The sequence below is a fragment of the Gymnodraco acuticeps genome, unplaced genomic scaffold (genome assembly GCF_902827175.1).
Source record: "Gymnodraco acuticeps unplaced genomic scaffold, fGymAcu1.1, whole genome shotgun sequence".
NCBI classification, from domain to species: Eukaryota; Metazoa; Chordata; class Actinopteri; order Perciformes; family Bathydraconidae; genus Gymnodraco; species Gymnodraco acuticeps.
In genome coordinates, this window is record NW_022989979.1 from 441,642 (window position 1) to 465,796 (window position 24,155).

The following is a 24,155-nucleotide window of genomic DNA, read 5'->3' on the forward strand; positions in this document are numbered from 1 at the left end:
GGCTGTCTAATGAAAAGGCAGCATCGTTAGCGCAGGGTAGCACGGCGGGAGAGACGCAGGAAGGAGGAGGGAACGGGAGAGAGAAGTTCCAGGGGAGACGCTGGCAGAGAAGATGGGAGTTAGTTTAAGACTTGCTCATGTGTTGGTGGGGGATATTTTTCTTTATAGAGTTTGAGTTTAAACCACGAGAAAAAGGCAAAGATGCTGATGAAGGAGCACCGACAAATATCTTTTGTCACCTGGCAAGATGATGCAACCAACTATTGTGTGTATTTTTCGTGTGTGTGTTTGCGTGTGATGCTGTGCTTTAACGGGTGGAGGATTGTGACCCAGGTCTAATTGAAGTATTTAAGCCATTTAAGCACTGGGAACAGAAGGTCGTTATAGATCCAAACTGGCATGGGGGTTAGGGGCTCGCACAGACACAAACACAACCAACACACACACACACACACACACACACACACACACACACACACACACACACACACACAGGGCTCCTTCTGTTTAAGACAGCCTCATTTTATTCATGATGCTGCTTATGACCCTGAACTCCCCAATGTGAGAAGAGGTGTGTGTGTGTGTGTTTGCTTTGGGAGATGTGGCTCTGTCACCTTCCGCTGGGCTCAGCCAGGTGTGAAAAGGCATTCTGTCAGACCTCCCTGCTACTGGGTCCATTTATCCTTCGTGTGTGTGTGTGTGTGTGTGTGTGTGTGTGTGTGTGTGTGTGTGTGTGTGTGTGTGTGTGTGTGTGTGTGTGTGTGTGTGTGTGTGTGTGTGTGTGTGTGTGTGTGTGTGTGTGTGTGTGTGTGTGTGTGTGTGTGTGTGTGTGTGTGGTGTGTGTGTGTGTGTGTGTGTGTGTGTGTGTGTGTGTGTGTGTGTGTGTGATGTGTGTGTGTGTGTTGTGTGTGTGTGTGTTGTGTGTGTGTGTGTGTGTGTGTGTGTGTGTTGTGTGGTTGTGTGTGTGTGTGTGTGTGTGTGTGTGTGTGTGTGTGTGTGTGTGTGTGTGTGTGTGTGTGTGTGTGTGTGTGTGTGTGTGTGTGTGTGTGTGTGTGTGTGTGTGTGTGTGTGTGTGTGTGTGTGTGTGTGTGTGTGTGTGTGTGTGTGCTGGGTCCGTTTATCTTCCGTGAGTGTATGTGTTGTCTGCCTGCACCTGGCCCTCAACTAACAAACTCCTCCAAACCACACAGTATAGACCACAAATCCCTGGGGTATTTACTGAGAAAGTAAGATACTGACACACATGGACACACAAATACCCACACACACTTCTACAAATATATATAGAGAAGTAAATGGGGTAAAAAGCTATCCACACAACATTTTCATCTTGTCTGTCATATGGTTTTGAAGACATTTTTACACAGAAGTAATATTTACACAGAACAATTTGCTTGGGGGAACAGGTTACCTTTGACAACTCTTTCTCAGTCTCTCTTTCACTCACCCACACAAATGCATGCAGACATCCTGGTTTGACTTCTTTCTTTTGCATACAGCGTTACAGTGATGGGTCTTTTTCCTCATACCCTATCAGCCTACCGCCTTCTGTCTTTGCCAGTACGATACATGCCAAATATCATTTACCCCCAAAAAATGTTCTCTTTGATTATTGAATGCATTCTGCCATTTCATTGTGTATTCGTATGTTTTGTTGCACGTATTAACTACCAGCCAGCATCATCGACTGATCTTGTTAGTGCCTTCCTTCATTTCCCAGAACCCTCTCCACAAAACAAAAAGAACAGGTGTGAACTTGGTATGAAGACGGGTGGGTGCATTGCATCATGCCTCTTCTGCTTTGAATTTTCCACTGGTTCTTGATTGTCAAAATGGAGACTGTAGCGAGAATGGCTCTGTTACTCTGAGTGAGTGTTGCCAAGTAGGATATTAATTGTCGGTATTTTGGATAGCTCAAACGGTTTCTGTTCCTATAACAGCATTAGAGCAGCATTGAATATATGACGGTGATGGCATGTTGACTAAATTCAACCAATCAATAACAGGAATACCAAAAATACTGACAGAGCAAATAGGGCTGCACCCATCAAGTATCTGTCAATAATCTTCTTTTCTTTCAATACATATTTTTGCCTATATGATCGAAATGTTCTAACGTCCAGGATGACATCTCCACATTGGGTGTGTCTAGCAAGCAGGCCAAAGCCGAAAGGTGTTTAGTTTACAACTAAATAAGTCTGAGAAAAGCGGCAAATGATGAGGCTGAAACAAGCGAATAATTGGCATTTCTGCTTGACGAAAGGATTTAAAGAATTAATATATTACCGTAATTGTCAGTTCTGTCACATAGTGTATTTGAACTCCACCATAGTGGTTTTGTTTGAGAGATTTCTGACGTAGCATGGAAAGGCAAACGATCTCTTTTACAATTACCAGCCCACAACAGAAAGTAGACCAGGAAAGAGTAGGAAAAACAGAAATTGAAGTCAGGGAAAGGGAAAGAAAAGAAAGGAGGAGTACAATGAAGTGTGAGTGGATGAATGGAAACGGTCAGTAAAGGCAGGAAGGTCAGAGCATGTTGAGCGAGCTGCTGTCCACACACAGGCTGCCTCAATGCATGTAAAGATTATGCATAAATGTGTGCATTTGATCATACAACAGTTTTTCCTCCTGTTAGCGTTTTCAGGACCCTGCTGTACCGGTTAAGACAAGAGCGCCACCCTATGGCTGCTGCAGGAAGTGTAGGCTCTCACTTTAAATATCCTTGCTGCTAAAGCCTTTTTTTTTTATTTAGCTCTGAATGTAGATAGCAGCTTTAATTATGCCAGCTTTATGTGTAGTACTGGAGCAAAAAGAGACCATGGGGCAATGGATAAACACGATTTACCTACATGGAAGGAAAGTGCTCTGTAAGGAACAGATATAGAGAGGGGGAGACAACTAGAGAGGGGTGTTGTAAGAAATTCAGGAGGATGGGAGTTGAGACAGAGAGAGAAACGAGGAGGGGTGAGTGTATTAAAAAGGGTGAGACAGACGAGAGTGAATCTGAGCAGCTGATTGGTACAGGTATATCAGTGTGTGAGCATTGATTGGCCTCTCTTTAGATAGCAGGGGTGACACCTGTACGTGTGTGTGTTTATTGATCGGCTCCTCTGCCCATGGTTTGTGTGTGTGTATGTATGTATCGAGCGAGCGGATTCTCTCCTCACGGTGGTATCAGTGTGTGTATCGATCTTTTCCTCGGGGACAGGTGTGTGAGTGTGTGCGTGTGTCAGTGTCTCTTGGGGTGCCGATGAAAAACAGTGTGTGACCTTTCTGTTCACTATAGAAATTAAGCCGTTTTAACTCCTCTCCTTTTGGTGTCCCTCTATTTCACCTCACTGGCCTTTTGTCTCCCTTTTCATTTAGTATGTTTTATACCTTTTTTGTCTCACCGTCTTTCTCCAGAAGGTCCTTTGCTTTTCATGCTCGATTCACACATGTCTTTGTTGGCCCAAGGTTAGGACTTTTTGCCCCTTTTTAATCCTAAATTTACATTTCAAAAAAATAAATTGAAATGACTTTTTAACCATGTGGAACGTTTCAGTTCATTTGTTTTTAAAATATTTAATATTTAAGATAACTCAAATGTGGTGAATTATTTTTCTTCAACTAGGATAAACAAGATACGTAAATCCGATGTCACGCCGTTCACAACTCTTACATACTCATCCCATTGTGTAAGATGTACCTCAGATAACAAAAAAATAAAATTTTACAAACTAATTTTAATGCCAAATTACATTACCTTTTAAAAATGTTTTTATTTATATTCCAAGGGATAGCTTTTCACCTAAAGTTTGGCTACAGGGAATAAAAAATACCTGCAATACAAACTTGATCTTTAGAATAACATTATTAATATATGTAACTATTTATAGTTTTAGCATGTTTATATGTATTTATTATAAACAGCACATATTTGGCACAATAGTGTTTATACTAGAACACAAAACAACTTTGAATCACAGCATAATGTCCGAACAGCTCTGTTTTTTATATGGGGAAATTATATATATCGTTTTAATATGTTATTTGTTAAGTTATTAAGTAAGTCAGAGTGCATCTTTTCGAACCTTAAACCAGTCTCAGTATAGCAGTTGTAATTGACCACAGGTGAAGTTGCTGTAGGACGTTTTCAGCATTCTGTGTTAGAGTGCCCTGCAGTGGTTAAACAGAGAACTGCAAAATGTAAGTTTTTCTTTCAATTTCATCCATTGGGGAGTTTTTATGCAGAAACATGGCAACTGTGCATCTGTAGCGAGCTTGTATGTTTTTTTTTAGCTGAGGGTCTTTTTTTTGTGGATTTAATAAAATGTATTTTGTTGTCCCTCTTCAACCAAAATAAATCACATACAGTAATGTATAAACATAATAAGTGAATTAAAAAATAACGCAACTCATTCATGGTGATTAAGAATGTGAGGTGTAAAAGAAAAGGTGTAGTTAAAATGTATTCTCCACATTGGTGAAGGGTAATCTTTGCAACGCTAACCCGCCTCTCAAGGTTTGTCATTAAGGCACTGCATGTTGAAACTGTATCTAATGCACATCACCCTTTTTTACATTACTTGAGCCTCACAAATTACCCATAATTCTAATAGTAAGGATACTACCGGTCTTAACTCTTCAGTTCTTTCTGCTGAACATCAAATCCCAGGTTTAGGGTTCAACCTCTATTCCACTTCTCGTTCTGTCCTTCCTTCTGTCTAGCTGACCTCTTTTCTTATTTCTCGTACAAGAAAGGGCTCAATTCAAACAGTGCTTTGTGAAAATCCTTTAAATCCACATCCATTCAGTGAGCTGTTTTTGCTGCCTCATCATTGTACAGTACAGACCTTTCACCCCCGCATTGCCAAAGACTCCCTTTATTCTCCACAGACTGAGACTCTGAAGGCGCAGGAGGCAGGGGAGGGTACATTTGTAAAAGGAAATGTCTTTTGTACGTTTTAAATCTAATTCCATTAACATCGAGTAGCCATCAGGTCAACGAAAGTTTTGCAGGGTTAAAGTCATTTGGGTGGTGCAGTTCATTAAGGAGAGGTGTAGAAAGACCATGGCACCTTATAGCAGTTAGAGCTAATTGGTATATATCCTTTTTCTCTGACAGCCTTACTGCAACTCAAAATTAAAAATCAGTACAGTTCATTCTTTAATGTCTCGCATGGAAAAGTTGGCTTGCTGCATTACATGAAAACAAACTCTTACTTATATATAATATTTATACTTAGTCGGTCATAAATTGACCAAGCTTTACAACAGCAGGTTATTCCCATGACAAATTAATGAATTGCTGATAAAAGTAATCTTTACTTTTAGGTATCGGATAGTATTTTTAAAATGTTGGTTCAGGTGTCTTAAAAAACACTGCTATATGTACATATGTACAAAACCGCAGGAATGTACCCACAAATGCTCACACACACACACACACACACACACACACACACACACACACACACACACACACACACACACACACACACACACACACAGGTACAGCGTTATCAGAGGTCTTGCAGGTCTTTGTGCCTTTCCGCTTAGCTGGATGGTGTCGATTTTGTGGAGTATGTGTGTGCCTGGAAGTGTGTTTTTGTGTGTGATTTGTTGGCTTAGATGTAAAATCAGGATTTAACATCCTGACCAGGGCACAGAAGTCCATCTGTATATAGTACATCCAAATCCCTGTCTCTCGTGTACATTGATGTTGTCTCTTTCTAATTGCTGGGGGAAAAGACTGAATAGCATGTTTCCATAAACACTGGCAACAATAGAAAAAAGCCATCAAGTCCTAAGGAAAGAAATCAAATAACTGAGACCGAGATTTGAATAGATTATCCTCTGTTCCGCCTTCCACGGTGGGACCAGATTACCTCCAGTCGCTGCCCTAAAAGGGGGGTCTTCCTCAAGAGGTGGCAACCCAACTGCTGTTCCCTGCATCATATTATCATTACATTCCAGGAGCATTTTCCTCCTCTAAAGAGAAAATCAGGACTCCTCCTGATTGTCTTCAGACTGATTGACTGACTGACGGGAGGAGATAGGAAGAGCCTCTGGGAATTAGTGTGTGTGTGTGTGGGGGGGGGGGGGGGTGTCCTCGCAGGGCGCGGGGTTAGGGCTTCGGTCTGAGTCTTTGTGAACTGGCAGACACAAAGGGGGCAGGAATCACATCTGGTTACTTGGAGGACCCCCCCTCCCTCTCTCTTCCTTTACCGTCTCCATAGCCTCCCTAACTGCATACCTCCACCTTAAAGTCTCTCCTGAGAATGACTGATTTCCTCTTCATGAGTGAGAGCAAACAATGTGAACAAGTTATTTTATAATTTTGAACTGTTCAAATTCCCAAATGGATACGTGGATTAGAGGTTCTGTAATCGCTTCTTGTATATTCTCCTTGAGAAAATGTTCACCTTATAGCCGTTTCACAATTGTCTAATTAACCCTCCCTGTTAGCCTAATATGTACATACCGGCATGTTGCACACACAGGCACCACAAGGGTCTGTTTGTTTGTTCTGGTATGAGCCCAGTAGTCTGGTGTTGTGTTGTGAGGCTGTTTTCTATGATAAAGCATGCAGAGTTGGTCCCTTGTTGGTCCAGTAACATATGCAAACCTCTTTCCATTGCTGCAATAACATATGCAAAATAGCGCCGCTGGCCCCAGCCTCCACGCACTCACCGCCCGTTACCATTCGGATCCCACCCCCTGTTACCGTTCGGATCCCACCCGCTCTCCTCTTACACACACACACACACATACAGACACGCACACAAGCCTGTTTGCTTCTCGGATTGTATTTGATGACTGTGTGTGTGTGTTCCTTCAGATTGTAGTCTGTAACAGTCTGAGCTTTGTGTTGGCCAAAGGATTATCACAGCTTTGCCACCAGCAGCTAAGGCAAGGAGCAGAGGAGAGCAAGGCTTAGAGAGACACAGTGCATGTGTCGGGACAACTGTGGGAAATAAGGGTGTGTGTGTGTGTGTTTGACAGAGAGAGAGAGTGCGCTCATGTGTCAGTGTGTGCCTGCATGAGAGGCCACGGATGGCTGGTTGTGTGCGTCCACCTAGGGAAGCCCTTAGGACCTTCTCAAACACCCTTCTATACACACACACTAAATCGTTAGTCCTCATCCAGCTTCAGTCTTCTTTTTTTTCGGACTGGCAAAGTGTCTCTGAACAGCAGAAGAAGCAGAAGCTCTTCACGTCGAATCAGCAGGAAGTGGATCAGACTTGGATCTCTCCTGCTGTCTCGTCATCCACAGGACCGTTAGTTAAACACACACCAGCGTTTTTAATGCTGCCTCCCATGCTGGGAATTGTATGTCTAGCAAGTTTATGAATGGAGAGATTAACGCCTTCTGGGAAAGTAGGCGATGTGGATATAAGTGAGGATTTTTATTGGATTGATTCTGGTTATATACAACATTGTTTCTCTTCAAATGTAACTCCAAACAAATGCTTATCGTGCACTACTATCATCATTCTGAGTGGACCACAATAAATGGATTGGATTTGTCAGGCTACATATTTTCATCGTGATCACAAAATATCCCCTCTAGCTTTTACTGAGAAAGACAAGAGAGTCAAAGCTAAACCTCAATGTGCCATACTGACTTCCCTGCACAGCCAGACTCTCCTCTTCATTCCCATGAGAAAAAGAAAGACACCAAACTGATCTGATCCCACAGGCCCTGGCCCTGTTAGCAATTTAGATGCCCCCGATAGGAAGCGGCAGATGAAAACAGAGTGGGATGAAGGTTCATTCAGTTAATTAATATTGTAGGAGGCAGACAACTCCTCACACGCATACAGACACACATTCATGCCAGGTTTTCAGACCACTATCACAGGTTTATGGGAGAATAGGAGGGGATTTCATTTCTTCCTCTTCTTTTTTCCTCCCCTCTCTCTTGCTTTCATTCATTCTGCTGATGTGCTGGATCAGAGTGTGTGGAGATAACGCAAGCCCAAGGTCAGTAAGGGAGAGAGAGAGGTAGACCTACAGCCAATTTACATGAAGGATGAATGGGAAGAGGGGTAGAAAAGGGTGAAGGGGGCTTGAGCCGGGTACTGTGATCTCCTTAGGGTGCACATGTGTGTTTGTTTGTGTGCGCGCGCGCTCGCAAGAGGTCTGTGATCTCCCGGCCTTTGTGATGGAGATGGGCCCGGCCGGCCTGACCCGATAATGACGCGACGCTCTAATAGCATTCATCCTTTCTGCCGCAAAACTACTCAAGCGGAAAAGAGAGAGAGGGAGAGGAGGGGAACAAGGGAGAGAGGGAAGCAGCCATGGAGGGAGGGGAGGTTGCTAAGCTATGTTTAAGAAATGACGTGGGGCACAAATAATTTGTAATCTTGGAATCAGGGGGAGAGAAAGGAGGGGGCACCTTAGTTAGGTGTGTGTGTGTGTGTGTGTGTGTGTGTGTGTGTGTGTGTGTGTGTGTGTGTGTGTGTGTGTGTGTGTGTGTGTGTGTGTGTGTGTGTGTGTGTGTGTGTGTGTGTGTGTGTGTGTGTGTGTGTGTGTGTGTGTGTGTGTGTGTGTGTGTGTGTGACTAGCAGTAAATATACTGTGCCTGTGTGTCTCCTCTCTCTCTCTTTATCAGTGTATATTTGCTGTGTGCGCTGGAGCATGGAAGGCTTTCAGAACACCGGCCCATAGGGGACGGGACCCTGTGTCCAACACACACACACACACACAGATGGTTACCTATCATATAGGGTCATTACAGGCCTCTAACTATAGCCTAGTAATCACTGGTTTGTATCAGAACCCATATTCGCCGTACAATACACAGCAGCCAGTATCGGTAGAGAGCATGGGAATGAGAAGAGGGAGGTTAACCACCCCCTTATACAATTATTTAATTTAATTTTAACAAGCTCCTTTGATTTTCTCTGTGTAGACTGAGACACGCACTCCTTTGAAGCCGAAGGGAAAAGACCGGGGTCGGACCCCCGCCTACTGCTACAACTGCTCCAGGAGAGGGCACTTTGGACATGTGAGTATCTCGCTCTGTCTGGTTTTAACTGCCTTTCATTTAGTTTGTAGGCATGTTTTAGTTTGTTTCATGGACAAGTTAAAGGCACATCATTTGGTTTAATTGCTTTACAAAACTTGTTTGATTCGTACTATACACCAGATTTCGAATTTCCTTATTTTAGTAGACCTTTTTTTCCCCCCCTTCCTTTTTTATGGTGTGCATATCGGGCTCAATTTCTAGAGATTTGTCATACTGTAGGATTTTATCTTCTAGATTGTGAAAGAAAATGATAAAATCTTTGTCACTGTCGGCACCGATTTTACTAGATGTTTTGGTTATTTTGTCAGGCTTCATCTCTCGTATTACATGATTTATTTTTTCAACACAAATGTCCACCAAGTTTGCATTTCTTTAAATCTTTAATTCCTACAATAATGTTATTGTCAAATTGTTTTCAAAAATTGGCACCCTGGAAATGCTGACAATCAAGTCGCCACCATTAAAGGTGATAGATAAAGCTAGCTCCATTGGTTTTGTTTACATTCCATTACACACTCTACAGAATAACCGTAGTGATACCATAGGGATAATCTAATTTTGGCCTAAAATCCATATCATCTTTGTAGTTTCAATTTCTATTTGAATATGATGCCATAAATATATTTTACGTATTTGAATGTGATATTTGTGCTTGTACATTCGGTCATGCTTTGGTGTGGTTTCCTCAGGTGTGTACACGAAAAAGGATGTTCAACGGGACGTATCCCAGCACACCGTTTATCAACTACTACGACACTAAGAAGGAGATCAAAAGTAGAGTAAAGTGGATATTATTGAAGGTTAAAGGTAATTCACACACAGAAACACACACCTTTTCACTTAAATGAAGTCATAATTGTTCTCTTACCTGTGGTCTTGAGTTGTATTTAGATACATAATAAATTAATGCTTTTTTCTTTTTGTTCTTTCCGCAGAGCTGAAAAAAAATGGCCTTTTAACTAACAGTTCTCAGACCCCTTTCACTCCAGGACCGCCAAACAAGAGACAGAAGTTCAGCCATCACGAAAGCAACCAACAGACCCACCATACACCTCGCCAAAGCCCTAGCAACCACAAACCAGGCCATGTCTTTTTCAATGACGATGACTTTCAGGCTCCAGCACCCAAAGCGAGATGGAACAATAGGCCCAAACAACAGGAAGGCACTGAGAAACCATGGAAACCCAAGAGACCGGTCCCCACTTCCATAAAACCTCTTCCACCCAAAAAAATAATTTTGAATGAAACGGATGACTTTCCCAGAGGAGGAGGCAAAAGAGGAGATACAGAGAAGAAGGGGAAGAAGTTGAGGAAAAAGAATCATGTTCCTGAAAAGCTACCAAAATACCAACCTCATTGGCTTGAAACTGAAGAGATGCAGGGGTCAGCGTCAAAGCAAGTGAAAGGAAAGAGGAACCGATACCGGAAGAACTCCGATGCTTCACAGTACCCAACGGATGAGAACCTGTTTACCATCAAACAGAGGAAACGCCACAGATGGCGGTGATCTTCATGACCAGTTCATCGTGTGTGGTCAGGACATTTCAGGAGTCTCAGGCATTTTGTTAGACTGCCAGTGCTGCTGTTGAGGGTTCATAGGCCTGTTTAATTGAAGACCTTTTCAAATGTCACAGTAAGAAGAGCACAGTTATAATTAATAAAATGAGTAATGAATATTTTGATCTGCTTTAGTTTTCATGTCCTGGTACTGTGCATGTTGACTCACTTTCACACTAAAGAGCTCACTTGAGCAGAACAGAGCCATTGTTGTTGTGATAGTCAGGTTTGTATTTGAACATTTAAACTCTTGAATCTTTCTTCATGTTTCTACAAGTCCCATACTGAGAAACACTCCTAATACATCATTATAGTGTCATCATAATACAATATTGATTCATTGAACAACAACATTGGCTGATAACACAAAATCTGAAAGATGTTTTTGATTCATTTAAATTAAATGCAGGGGCCTGTGAAGCTTACATACCCATGTATATCAACTTTCGAAAAACAACAAAGATGTGGTTTGACTTTTTCTTTTTAAACGGGATTGGTTGATGTTTTTATTTTTGCATTGATGATATTTGATCCTTGACCATTGAATAGTTTAGAAAGGTATATGCAGTATAACCAGAAGGGATGATCATGACAAGCAAAGCTTTCCTTAAAAGTTGGAGCTGTATTTGATTCTGGAGTTGCTTTTTCAGTTTCTCCTTGTGGTTAGTGTGAATAATAACCTTTATCGAACAGTGGCCTCATTTTAACAATTCATTCATTGTTTTAATGTATCTGGAGACCGACAAGTAAGAAACCAGGTAGGAGTTCATAAGATCAGTTTTTTTAAAGGGAAAGTTCATTATTTTCCTCTTACCTTAAGTGCTATGTTTCAATCAGCTCCTTGCAGCTCAGCCGTGGAGGACACCCTCAATGTTTAAATCTCACCCCGTTGAAAGCACATGCCTATGACCAGATGCAGTTGGCATGTGTACAGTAGACCGTTAGAAAGATAATAATCCTCCCAACAACAAGTTATTTTGATTATCTTGGCTAACTGGGTCATGATTTCTGATTTCTGAAAGAGACATTGCTGTTAGTTATTTAAAAAACAAAAAACTGTTGCTGTTTAGAGCACCACAAACCAGATGCCATCTAGTACCAATATATTTTAGAAAAAGGCAGACATTTCTACAGTTTAAATCTCCAACACTGTACAACTAACCCCAAAACAATCTAGAGTGATTCATAGCACTACACTTTTTATTGTAGGTGAATTGTCCATTTTGGGCAATTACTGTCTTCAAAACAAACCAAACATTCAGGTGTATCAATTATCATTAGATTACTTAATAAGTAATGGTTGAAATTGATCTATGGATGTCATGGTTATCATATTCTCCAATTTCTTAGTTCACATTAGTTTCCGCTTATTACATATTGAATTAATAACAGACTCTGCTCTTTGAAGGATCATCTCATAGTGCCTCAACTCTGAACACTTGAAGTTGTGTGCATTTTGAACCAAAGAATGGGAAGGTTTGTTTTAAATAGTCTTTGAAATGTTCTTTTTTTTATTCAATGACTGAGATGCCTTGTAAGTGAGATTTAAAATATGTGGACATACTGTAAATACCTAAATAACACTTGTTTAATGCCGATCTGCAGAAAGTTGTCTCATCAGTTATTTTGTGAAACAAGGCTACCTGAAGTTTTGTGTACTGATACAACTTGAATCAGCTCTGGCATATGAGTTCTGTGATTCAGAAAATAAATCATTTAAGGCTTTATCTAAGACCTGTTCACATGGTTTATTCAGTAACTGTCTAATAATTGCTCACAATTCTTGTGTTATGTAATTTACGGTGATGACATAAAAAATGGCTCCAATCCCTAAATGTCTCTTTTTTTTTCCTCCACCAGATGTGCAACGTATTGCAATATCAGGTATTTTTCTTATATTAGTCGATCCCACATTTCTTTCCAAGTTATTAAAAGATGCTCAAAAAAGATGGAGAGACACACATTATCTCAATTTTTTTTAAACTGTATAGAGAAGATGAGAATACATGTTTTCATTCAGAGGCTTGAAAGAGTAAAAACAAAAATACTGCCTTGGAGGACCGAGATTATGACCATTTAAAATATGGATATTTTGTTTATTTTACAGTTTTGGATAAAAGTAGAGGAAGATGAGCTCACATGTATAATGCCTTCATATTTTAACTGTCATTAATTTAAAAAAAACGTGTAGAGTGGAATCAGTGGACAATATTCAAACGTAATTCAGATTTCTAAATTCAAACCCGGATTTTTCATTTATGCAATAGAAAAAGTAAAACATGTATTTTTCTAACATTTGAAAAAGAATTCGCAGTGAGAAACACTTTACAATACAACTTTTGTGTACTATTTTAAATTTGCTACTCAAACCACAGTTCAAACAATGGGAAATAACTAAATGATAGTTAGTAACATGAATATTCACATCCCACCATTGCAAGATTTGATTTGACTTATCTCGGTTTAGTTGGTTTCTTACTAGTTGAAACCAGCATAGACTGTATTGAAACAGTCATTGAACCCCTCTTGCGTCATATCACATAATTACCACGATTGCGGAAACCTGTGAAGGCAACAGATGAGAAACTCGTGACGCGTTACGTCGCTCCGCCCCGCGCTGTCGACAGTCCTCGCATCTTGAGCTACATTTCCCCTTTTATGTGCTGTTAAAGGCTTCAGTGTGAGCATACTCGCCTCGTTTAAGCATATCTGGTGAGCTGGACAGCTTCTTGACTCGGAACAGCAGCGACATGGAGAACGGTTCATCCATAGCGGGAGACTCTGAGCTGCAGCAGGCTGTCAGGCAGTGGCTGCAGTTTGACAAGGTGAGCTGACAGCTAGCTGCTAGCTGCATGTGCTGAGTCTGTTACCTGCTGGGTTATAAGCGATTCACTGTCAAACTATAACTTACATTACATTACATTGCATTTATCTGACGCTTTTATCCAAAGCGACTTACAATAAGTACATTCGACCAGGAAGACGGTTTAACCATGTCCTGGATGTAGGAAGGGCCAGATCCATTCGCAGCATGGTAAGCAAGTACCAGTGTCTTGAAGTGGATTCTAGCAGTTACCGGAAGCTAGTGAAGGGAGCGGAGGAGCGGAGTGGTGTGGGAGAATGTAGGAAGGTTGAAGACACTTACAGCCACTGTTCTGTTCTACTGTACGCTATTATTATATAGTGTGTAGCGTGATAATATGTTTAGAGTGGTGGAGGAAGTTGTCTGATCTGTTTGCTAAAAGTTGATTTACTACAGTGTATGGACATAGAAATGCATTGAGTACCCAATGTGTTTATCATATTATTGGATTCTATTGGTTTCATATGTTCATCACTTTAATGTTGCAGTTGGTTAAGGTGAAGCTAATTTAGTTTAATATGCTTGGTAGTTTGATCTTAATAATACATCATGATTGATTAGTTATATTATTATATTTTGTATTAATAATCTGAATCTGTTTATTAGCGAATTATGCCAGAAAATATCAAATATCCCTCTGAGTTTTAGTTGAGTATCATTTTAGAGTTACTCAAGTAAAGTTAAAAGTAAGCAACTTTAGTACATGTGCTTTCCCCCATAGTTTTTTTGTATAGCATTTCACAAGAATCACTAACTAACTTTTACTGCAAATGTGGCGTCAGGTACAGCGAGTGACTGACATCATACACAAAAAGGCTATTTCATAATAAGCTTTTAATAGAAACACTTTACTGTGACCTTTTTAATAATGCTTTATTTTACAGGTCTGTAATTGTCATAATTCTAGGCTCATAAACAAATCCTGCAAGACTATTATTATTCAAGGGAATACAGAGACATTGATTATTTGCTCCCTTCCCAAACCAATAAATAATCACAAATCCTTTTTAGTTTTACCAAGTAAGTTTAACATGCAAAATGTAAAATCTGTCAACAGGCAAGTCTCCAATAAATACATAAATAATGAATGCATATAATTGGAGTAGTTCTTTAATATAGGTTACCTTTTAACCCTACCAAAACCATAGTTATCTGGAAACCTCCAAGGAAAATGTATGTAAATAATGCATTCTTTAAATAAAGCTTTGTGTTCTCGGTGTATACGTTTTTATTTAGTTAAGTTACAATTATTTAGCTGTAAATCAAAACACAACATATTTACATGCTATGTTTCTCTGCCTCCCTACTGTCCTCATCAAAAGGACAAAGGAACTTAAACAGGCGGATATTCAGATTATTAGTAAATTCCCAGAGAGAAAGCTCAGGTCTCGTGTAAAAGAGCAAACTGACATGTAATCAGACTAACGTGCATCCGGCCCTCAGACCTAAACAAACCAAGTCATTCATGGCCTTAAAGAGACGGGGGATGCCTCTCATCAGGTCACATTAGAAAAGGGACCCTGGTTCATTAGTCTTCACATTTGTGTTAGGGCAGTTTGTCAAATGGCACATCATATGGACCCACATGCTGTGTTTATGGCTGTCAATTCTCCCCAGACTTATTCTTCAGTACAAGTTATTATCTTTTGGGGAAAATGGACACGATATTAATTCACAACTTAATGCAATATAGTTGATAAAGATTCCTGCGTTTTGCTTGTAAGTCCCTCAGAAGAACAAGTACATCTTTCCTTGAAACTGCACATTATAGTAGCTTTATATTATATTACACATAACAATTTATTAGCAGCAAAGCACTTTGTTTAAAAGTGCTATATAAACGTAACCATGTACACACACTGACTAACTTAACAGACCTAAACCACATGTTTCTTTAAATGTCCCAGTGTTAGCGAGCCATCCAGTTTTCAACTGCAGTCTTCAGCATAGATCTATTCTCGAATATCTTGCCAAACACTTCAATGCTCAAGTAAATGTTCTAGTATTGTAATGTAGTCAAATCCTCTTGAGATTTGGGAAAATGTGCAGTTTTTACATTACTTTCTGATGTTTTATTGACTATCAAACTAACTTTTCAAACCCAATCTCCAGTTGACTGTTATTAATACATTTAATTATGTTTGATTTATTCAAATATGTTCATGTTTTCCTTCCCCAGAATCCCAAGACCGTGTCAATGGTGCAGGACCTGGTGAAGGAAGGTGCAGTGGAGGCTTTGAAGAAATGCTTCTCCTCCAGGATGGAGTTTGGTACAGCAGGTCTGAGAGCAGCTATGGGCCCCGGCACATGCTGTATGAATGACCTCACTATCATCCAGACCACACAGGTTGGCTAATAGATAAACTACTACCACACATTAAGCATCAAGTCACATGCAAAGCCAGACGTTATTGATTTTGTTCTCTGATGTTTGAAAATACATGTCACAGTAGTATCTCAGTGCAGCGATTGTTTTACTGACTACCTGTAGGTGTTGTTAAATGTCACACAATGCAAGTTTAGAAACATTCTTCTCCTATTTCTCTGAATCTTTTCTTTTTTACAGGGTTTCTGTAGCTACCTGGAGGACAGTTTTGATAACATTAAGGAGCGTGGGGTGGTGATTGGGTACGACGCCCGGGCCCACCCCCCCAGCGGGGGCGGCAGCAAACGCTTCGCCAGCCTGATCGCTGCTGTGTTCATCAGCCGGGGGGTGCCGGTCCACCTGTTCTCTGATATCACCCCGACACCCTTTGTGGTAATCACTTACACTTTTGTAATTTCCTCATTTTTTTTATTGCAGTCACAGATGATATAGTACCTTACCAATAGAAAATAACATCAGTTAAACATTCTCACAATCAAATTTGTAAGGTATATTTGTGATTGAATACATATGAAGTCAGATCAGTTGGTCTGGTGTAAGTGTTGCGTTGGTACAGTGGGACAGAAGCTACAGGGCAAATTCCATTCAAAAAGTACACTTCCCCTTTATTTAGTGGACATTGCATAAGTCACATAGGTAACGCCCAGTTGGTCATAATGCTGTCGTCTCTCAGAGGACTCAAATCATTTAGCATAAATCAAGTTTGTTCTGTATTCTGTTTGCTTGCTTGCTGTTTTGCTTAAAATGACCAACAGCCGGTAACAACAAAAATAGTTTGTGTCTGTATGAGGCGCGCACTTATTTTTTCTCTGAAACTATTTACTAGATTTTCACCTGGAAATGTCCTAATGCATGTCATGTTGGGCTAATGTTTATCTGTCGACATTGACAAATTGTGGCCTTGCAGTACACACTATTTGATATTGTGTATGTGTAGTATTTCTTTGAAATGATTGGAAATATGACACATTTCTCCTCTGCTCCCTGCAGCCGTTCACAGTTTCTCAGCTGGGTCTGTGCGCTGGTATCATGGTGACCGCCTCGCACAACCCCAAACAGGACAATGGCTACAAGGTAACTTCCTCACCACCTCCCTGTTGTTTTAAGTTGTAACATCTAGTTCAGTTTAAGTTCCTGTTTTGTATGTCATGTCTAGTGGTTTCAGACTGTTGAGATAATAGCTCATTTCAACATTTGACTGCATGAAATTATGTTTTGCTTTTTTAATAGATTTCTAACTTTTTAAAGAAAAATGTTTAACCAATACAAAAATATAATATAATCAGCACATTTATCGATATTTTAAACAAGTCACAATCCTAATTCTGTCATTCTTCCTTTCCTGTGCTGCTTTGTCTGTGTCTCAGGTGTACTGGGAGAACGGGGCCCAGATCGTCTCTCCTCATGACAAAGGTATCGCCAAGGCCATAGAGGAGAACCTGGAGCCCTGGCCCAAGTCCTGGAGCACAGAGGAGGCCCTGAAGAGCCCCCTGCTCAAAGACCCCTACCAGGACATCCACACACAATACTTCAAAGCCATCCAGAAACACTGTCACCACAGGTGCCCCATAAATAACTAGAGATTACCCATTGAGCAGCATGTATTTAAAAAAGAAACCTGAGGAAGGTATGACATAGAAATACAGGAACTGTGTTATCGGAATCATTGCATGTTGCTGCTCAACATTTCAAATGCATGTACAGTATGAGACAAAACTGTATACTAGGACAAACACAGAAACTACAGAGCTGAAAGGAAGTATGCATGGAAACGTTTTGACTCTGGCTTCTGTCTTTACAGGGACATAAACAAGAGTTCAGAGGTGAAAATCGTGCATACATCTGTGCACGGCGTGGGCCACACATTTGTCCAGTCAGCTTTTCAGGCCTTTGACCTCCACCCTCCATACGCTGTAGAGGAACAGAAAGATCCGGACCCTGAATTCCCCACTGTCAAATATCCCAATCCTGAGGAAGGAGAGGGAGTCCTGGTATGTTCTGAGCATTCACATCACAAAGAGTCCTATAAACACGGTGGGTTTTAGGATGAAGATGTAACATTTTTGTGTTTTTGCAGACTCTGTCGTTTGCACTGGCAGACAGGGAGGGCGCTGCTTTTGTGTTGGCCAATGATCCTGATGCTGATCGCCTGGCCATCGCTGAAAAGCAGGAGAGGTTTGTGTAAATATAATGTTCATGTTCTTTTGTTGGTGTAATTGCAGATTGTTAACTTTCTCACACCTTGAACACCTTTACAATTCCAGAAGCAATGCAAAAGCAACATTTTAAACAACACAGACGTTGATATATAAGGTTTGTTTTCAATTCCGCACTTAAAATGCCCTCTGTCTGTTTCAGTGGAAAGTGGCGAGTGTTCACTGGTAATGAGTTGGGTGCGTTGCTTGGATGGTGGATGTTCCGCTGTTGGAAAGAGCAGAACTCTGACGATGCTGCTGAGGTGAAAAACCTCTACATGCTGGCGAGCACCGTCTCATCCAAGATACTGCGTGCCATCGCCCTCAAGGAAGGCTTCCACTTTGAGGTAACCCTAGTCAACTTCTTGGTTAAAATCTATAATACATGCGAAACTCGAAAGCAAAAACATACTGTGCCAAATGTTTTCTTTTTAAAGCCCAGATCTGACTCTAATGTCCTCATGCATCCAAAAGTTGTCGTGCTTACTGGTACAAAAAGGCCACCTTAACTGCATTTTCCAGTATGTGTCATCTTGTAATGATTGATCTTAGAAAACGTTAGCAATAATACATTAAGAGAACATTGTGAGTAAAATGTGGCTAAGACAGTAAAATGCACTCGTAGACTTCACCATTTCACATTTCTGAATTTTTTCGAACTAGACTTGACGCTTACTGTCCCCACTGTTTGCACAGGAAACACTTACAGGGTTCAAATGGATGGGAAACAGAGCCAGAGACCTTTTGGACCAGGGCAAGACTGTGGTGTTTGCCTTTGAAGAGGCCATAGGTATACACACACACACACACACACATACATACACACACACACACACACATACATACACACACATACACACACACACACACACACAACACACACACACACACACACACACACACACACACACACACATACATTAATTAATGACAGCATATCTGATTTAATTTTGGGGTTGCATCACATTATTTTTTCTTCTAATGATCTACACAATGTCACCAGATAGGTTGATTTGATTTTGCTAAGAGGATTCATCTGATGTAAATGTATCTAGGGTCAGTTGGTGGGCAAGCACAATTGGAGTCTTAACAAAATCCTTTTGCCAGTTCACAAGATCTTAGTTGGGATAATGGTCATTGCAGAAACCTTGTTCAATGATAGAAACTGGCCAAGAAGCGTACACATAAAAGTAAAAGCAAAATAATACAGTGTAAAAACTTAAATGTAGTTTCCTCAACAATCTGCCTTTTAGATGGCTGCCAACAAAGCATGCTTTGGTCTCACTGTGTCATGATAAATGTGTCTACACCAGTGCTTCTCAAAGTGTGGTCCGCGGACCACTGGTGGTCCGTAAGCGCCCCCTAGTGGTCCGTGAGTATATTGGTAACATTTCACATTTGAAATAAATAAGTTTTCCGCACTCTCGCGGGTATATCTCTGCAATGGAGCGAGCTTAAGTTTTCGATTGCATAATATAGCCCAGCGTAACACCTTCGTCACACATGTTGCCACCTGTTTGTACAATTTCCAGGTGATTTGTAATCTGTTCTAGAAAAACAATGTGTTTTTGGATATTTGTGGAGTTAGGTGGTCCGTGAGTGTTTTTTTATTGGTTAAGTGGTCCTTGGTATGAAAAAGTTTGAGAAACACTGGTCTACATAGACACACTGCTGTGTCATAGGAGGGGAAGGCCCCTAGTGTTTAATGTTGGTCATTGCGCAAAGACAGTAATCAACTCTTAGATTAAACTTAAATAAAACTATAAAATAAAATCTTTCATTTTCCCATCCTTAACCTTTTGCAATAAAGTTGTATTAACTACTCTAACAATACATCTCATAATACCTGACAGCTTAACACTTAACTTCTTCAAGCACTTCCTCTGTGGCCAGCTGTCTGACAAATGGTTACTCAAGAGCATTTACAATGTTGTAAAGTATAGCTACTTGTTAAGCGACTAAATCAATCATTGAAGTTGGAGAAAGCCTTCAAATATCAGACATGCACTTTGGTCTTAGTTAGTTAGCGGTCAATCACCATGCACTGTTGTAAACGTTGTTTGAGGATATGACAAATGTTCATATAAACTAACAAATACAACATCACATACTTTGGAGCATTTCCATATAATGTGCTTCTGGTGCTGTAATTGAAATCGCATGCCTTTGCACACACAGTTAATAAAAAAGAAACAGCTGGAGGTGACGCATACCAAGAGTGAACTGTGTGTGTGTTGCAGGGTATATGTGTAGTCCCTCTGTTTTGGACAAGGATGGAGTGAGTGCTGCAGCCATAGCAGGAGAGATGATTTCCTATCTGGCCACGAAAAGCTCAAGCCTTTCTCAACAAGTCACTAACATCTATGAAGAGTAAGACAACATACAGTAAACTCATATGGCTTGGACTTTTTATAATTACAATATATAGACTTCAGCTGTAGACTTACACTCTGACTCTCTCTCCTCCTCATTGTCAGGTACGGCTACCACATCAGTAAGAACTCCTATTTCATCTGCCATGACCAGGATGTGATCCGCAGCTTGTTTGAGCGCCTGCGCACCCACAGTGGCCAGAAAGACTCTTATCCCACTGAATGTGGCCGCTTCGCTATTTCTGCTGTACGGGACCTGACCACTGGCTACGACAGCAACCAGCCTAGCAACAAGGCTGTAAGTATACACATCGACACATGTACAGTAATTCATGTAGAGGGGACAAATCCTTGCTTTGATAAATGCCAAATGTTTATGTACCAATGATAATATTGACTAATATTTGCAGCCGTAAATATGGAAAAGTTAGAGTCACGACTTGTGATAATGTTTCTATCTGCTGGATATGGAAATAAACAACGGCTTATTAGTGCTACTGTGGGTTTAAAAATGGAAATAATGATGGTGCAGGCGTCGTTATATTTAGAAAAAGGTGTGTATTTTTTTAAGGAGCCACAATGCTTCACTCTTCAGGGTTGGCCCCTTGCTGTGTGCTTTGTGTTAGGGTTCCTACAACCTTGCAAATCGTTTTTATCTTCTAAATGTATAATGTTAATTTACCATAAATAAGTGACTGTTTGCTTGTTGTTGAAGAGCTTTTAAGGTTTCAGAATCCTATTTCCTTCAAGTTGTCCATTGGAACAGAACTTCCCTTTTGTATTTTGTTTTCTTTTTTATTAATCCATCACTCTTTTCTCTTTCTTAGGTTCTTCCCACCTCCAGGTCCAGTCAGATGATTACCTTCAGCTTCGCCAACGGGAGTGTAGCCACCATGAGGACCAGTGGCACGGAGCCGAAAATCAAATACTATACTGAACTGTGTGCGGCTCCTGGAAACAGGTAGGGGACTGTAGAGACCTGGGGCCTCATTTATAAACGTTCCGGACGCTAAAAAGATGCCGTATGCCAGTTTCTAAGCAATGTTTGCGATTTTATAAAAAACAAACTTGACGGGAAAATGTGCGGTCCTCCACGCAAACTCTGACCCATCCGTACGCGGTACGCACAAAAACGGGAGAGATGAGAAACTGCGACGCCGTTGGCAGAAGGACGAATGGAGAGAAATATGTGGAAATAATACCATAAATAAAATGTTACCTCATGTATCATATATGAAGAATTAATTTGCATAATGTATTAAAGCCAATCTTAAAATGATTAAACAAACGCCTGTTTGCGACTCCTCAGTGCACACAAAAACATAACTTGGAGAAATAAATAAATACGGATATGTTATTTAAAACCACCTCGAATATTTTGTCTTAATGTTATGACATGTTTTCTCATTGATGCGGTAAGCAGAAGGACAGAATTAGGTCTAAACTGAGGCCGTTTTGCTTCTCTATAGGTTGTATAGATACGAGCATGGTTTTATATACTATTATGTTTAATCGTGTTTTATGCCGTTTGCTAAGACTTGATAAGTCGCTCATAAAACACAGGAGGTATGGAAACGATCCGACCTCCATGCTGCTACTCTGGTTCAAACTGCATCCACCAAACAATGTGATTTATCTCCACCTCCCCAAAAGAACCAAAATCTGACACGGTGTGAGATGTCTTTTTTTAGCTGTTCCGTCATCTTTTCCTGTGATCTTCTTCATGCAATCAGTCAAAATGAATATTAATACGGGGCGTTTCTTTTACTAAATATAGGCAAATATGGGCGTTACGTGAAGCCCGCAAAAGCTGCGTCGCATTTCGAGTTGATTGTGATTTATAAAGGGAAACCGTCGTAGGACGTGCGTGCGCAGTGTTTTATAAATCGGAAAATGTCTGTGCATATTTATTTGCTTTGTCCTACGTAAGAAACCTTCCCACGTGAATCCTACGCAAGGCTTTATAAATGAGGCCCCTGGCCAGCTAGTGGCTTTATGACTACTGATTATTTTGATTATCTTTTAATAATTTATAATGTAAAATGACAGAAAAAAGTAAGCTTACAATATCCTATGGTAAAACCCAAAATGGTGAATATTGTTTAGTCCATCTCAAAGATATCAAATAAAAATGATATAAACATTTTAAAAGCAGCATATCCTCGCCTTTTGTGAGTTAAACAATCAATAGATTATAAAAAATAGTTGGCACTTACTTTTCTATGAATTGACTAATTGTTTCACTTCTAAATGTCTTGCGTTTAAATGGCAACCCAGTCACTTCATTGTCATGTTTTGTTCTCCCTGTGACTCTCTCAACAGTGATGTGACGCACCTGAAGAAGGAGCTGGATGAATTGGTTGACGCTATTGTTGAAAACTTCTTTGAGCCAGAGAAGAATAAGCTGCAGCCCAAGCCGGAGTAACACTGACAAACATTACTTTACAGAACCAACTGTGACTAATATATCCAAGTATTTCACAGTGTCTAAATTACTCCAGAAGGGACTTTTGATTTAATACAGGCTTGACATTACTTTATTGACAATTTTACACATTTCTGCCAGTTAGTCTTAATCTAATCTACAGGGTAAATGCCAAATGTTTGGGTGTAGGGATAAATCCAGGGACAGTTTTACATCTAAAAAGTTACATGGTTTGGATTGAGTTTACCTCACGCTGGAGATTTGGAAGCACATCTTTACAATGTCCCCACTTCCTCGGTCATTCCTGCTGTTTCACTGTGATATTTAGGTTCACACACATGCTGTATATTCTCTTGTATTTAACAAACATGCATCCGATGCTTTTTCAGCATCAACTGCAAGGTTGCTAACATGAAGAGTTACATAAGTGTGCAAATGTTAAAGAGAAATTCTGAAACTTATACTGTAACTTTAAAACTAGCTATACCTTTAATTGATGTTGTAAATTGTTGCTAAACTTTGAATGTGTCATATCTTACATAACAGTATGGCATTCAGAGTTACAGTTAAATATGTTTTTAAGTTTAAAGCTGTCATTCCAGAGTTGCTGATATGTAAAACTGACCAAGCCTAAAAGCTTATAGCACCACCAAGTGGAAATATTGTACATGTTTTGTTCACATGCTCCCTCTGCGCATTACTTGATATGAATAGTTAATAGGCTACTCAAAGGGACTCTTTACACAACATATGAAATCTACAATTAAGACCCTTTTCCCCAGTATTTCATAGATGTTGAGTATAGAATCGTTGAATTAGCACCTCCTCACCTTTCCTTATGTGCCTCGTATTTCAAATGCTTTGCTGAAAATACAGTTAAACTCAATAAAAACGCTTGCCAACGTCTGGAGTGAAATGTCGAAGGTAAAGCACCAACACTCACGCTACGTGCGGACACGTTCTCCCTGCATCCCGTGGAGAGCATGCATGCAGCACGCACTGGTCATGTCCCATCTGAGAACAGAGAGGAGGGAGGTCGGGTCTGCCCTGTCTCTATATTTAACTCAAACTACAGACTGCTGGTGCTCCGTGAAGCTCTCCCTCGCTCTTTATTTTCTGTGTACGTCCGTAGACTCTGACATTCACCGGGCAAGACTTCAGTGAACAGGTAAGACTGAACTGGCATGAGAATATCAGCCAGATGATGGTCTATCGATCAAAATCGTGAAAAACGTACATAAACCGTGGTAGATTTAGTGTGTGCGCAGCCTCCTGCGTAAATAGCCTATAACTTGCCCCGTGCGTAAAATTACAATCACCAGTAAAAGAAGGCAAGTG

General features: G+C 40.4%; 3 protein-coding genes across 4 annotated transcripts in view; all 3 read left to right on the forward strand.

Annotated features, from left to right (window-relative positions):
* The window catches only part of zcchc7 (zinc finger, CCHC domain containing 7), a 46,440-nt gene extending 34,029 nt beyond the window's left edge, over positions 1-12,411 (forward strand). The window contains exons 8-10 of the mRNA XM_034211650.1: positions 8,903-8,998; positions 9,709-9,826; positions 9,955-12,411. Of these exons, the coding sequence (XP_034067541.1) occupies positions 8,903-8,998; positions 9,709-9,826; positions 9,955-10,526 (786 nt within the window). The 3' untranslated portion in view covers positions 10,527-12,411. The remainder of the gene's footprint in view (positions 1-8,902; positions 8,999-9,708; positions 9,827-9,954) is intronic.
* A 727-nt stretch (positions 12,412-13,138) lies between these two features.
* Positions 13,139-23,723, forward strand: pgm2 (phosphoglucomutase 2). Its single transcript, XM_034211606.1, has 13 exons — positions 13,139-13,401; positions 15,619-15,786; positions 16,006-16,197; positions 16,816-16,899; positions 17,193-17,386; positions 17,627-17,816; positions 17,903-18,000; positions 18,184-18,367; positions 18,717-18,810; positions 20,261-20,390; positions 20,498-20,690; positions 21,220-21,353; positions 22,715-23,723. The coding sequence occupies exons 1-13, from the start codon at positions 13,327-13,329 to the stop codon at positions 22,815-22,817; spliced, it is 1,839 nt and encodes a 612-aa protein (XP_034067497.1). The 5' UTR covers positions 13,139-13,326; the 3' UTR covers positions 22,818-23,723.
* A 171-nt stretch (positions 23,724-23,894) lies between these two features.
* The window catches only part of tbc1d1 (TBC1 (tre-2/USP6, BUB2, cdc16) domain family, member 1), a 43,785-nt gene continuing 43,524 nt past the window's right edge, over positions 23,895-24,155 (forward strand). The window contains exon 1 of one of the 2 annotated variants that reach the window (XM_034211602.1): positions 23,895-23,985. The gene's annotated coding sequence lies outside the window, so the exon portion shown is untranslated. The remainder of the gene's footprint in view (positions 23,986-24,155) is intronic. The other variant, XM_034211604.1, reaches the window with a different exon arrangement.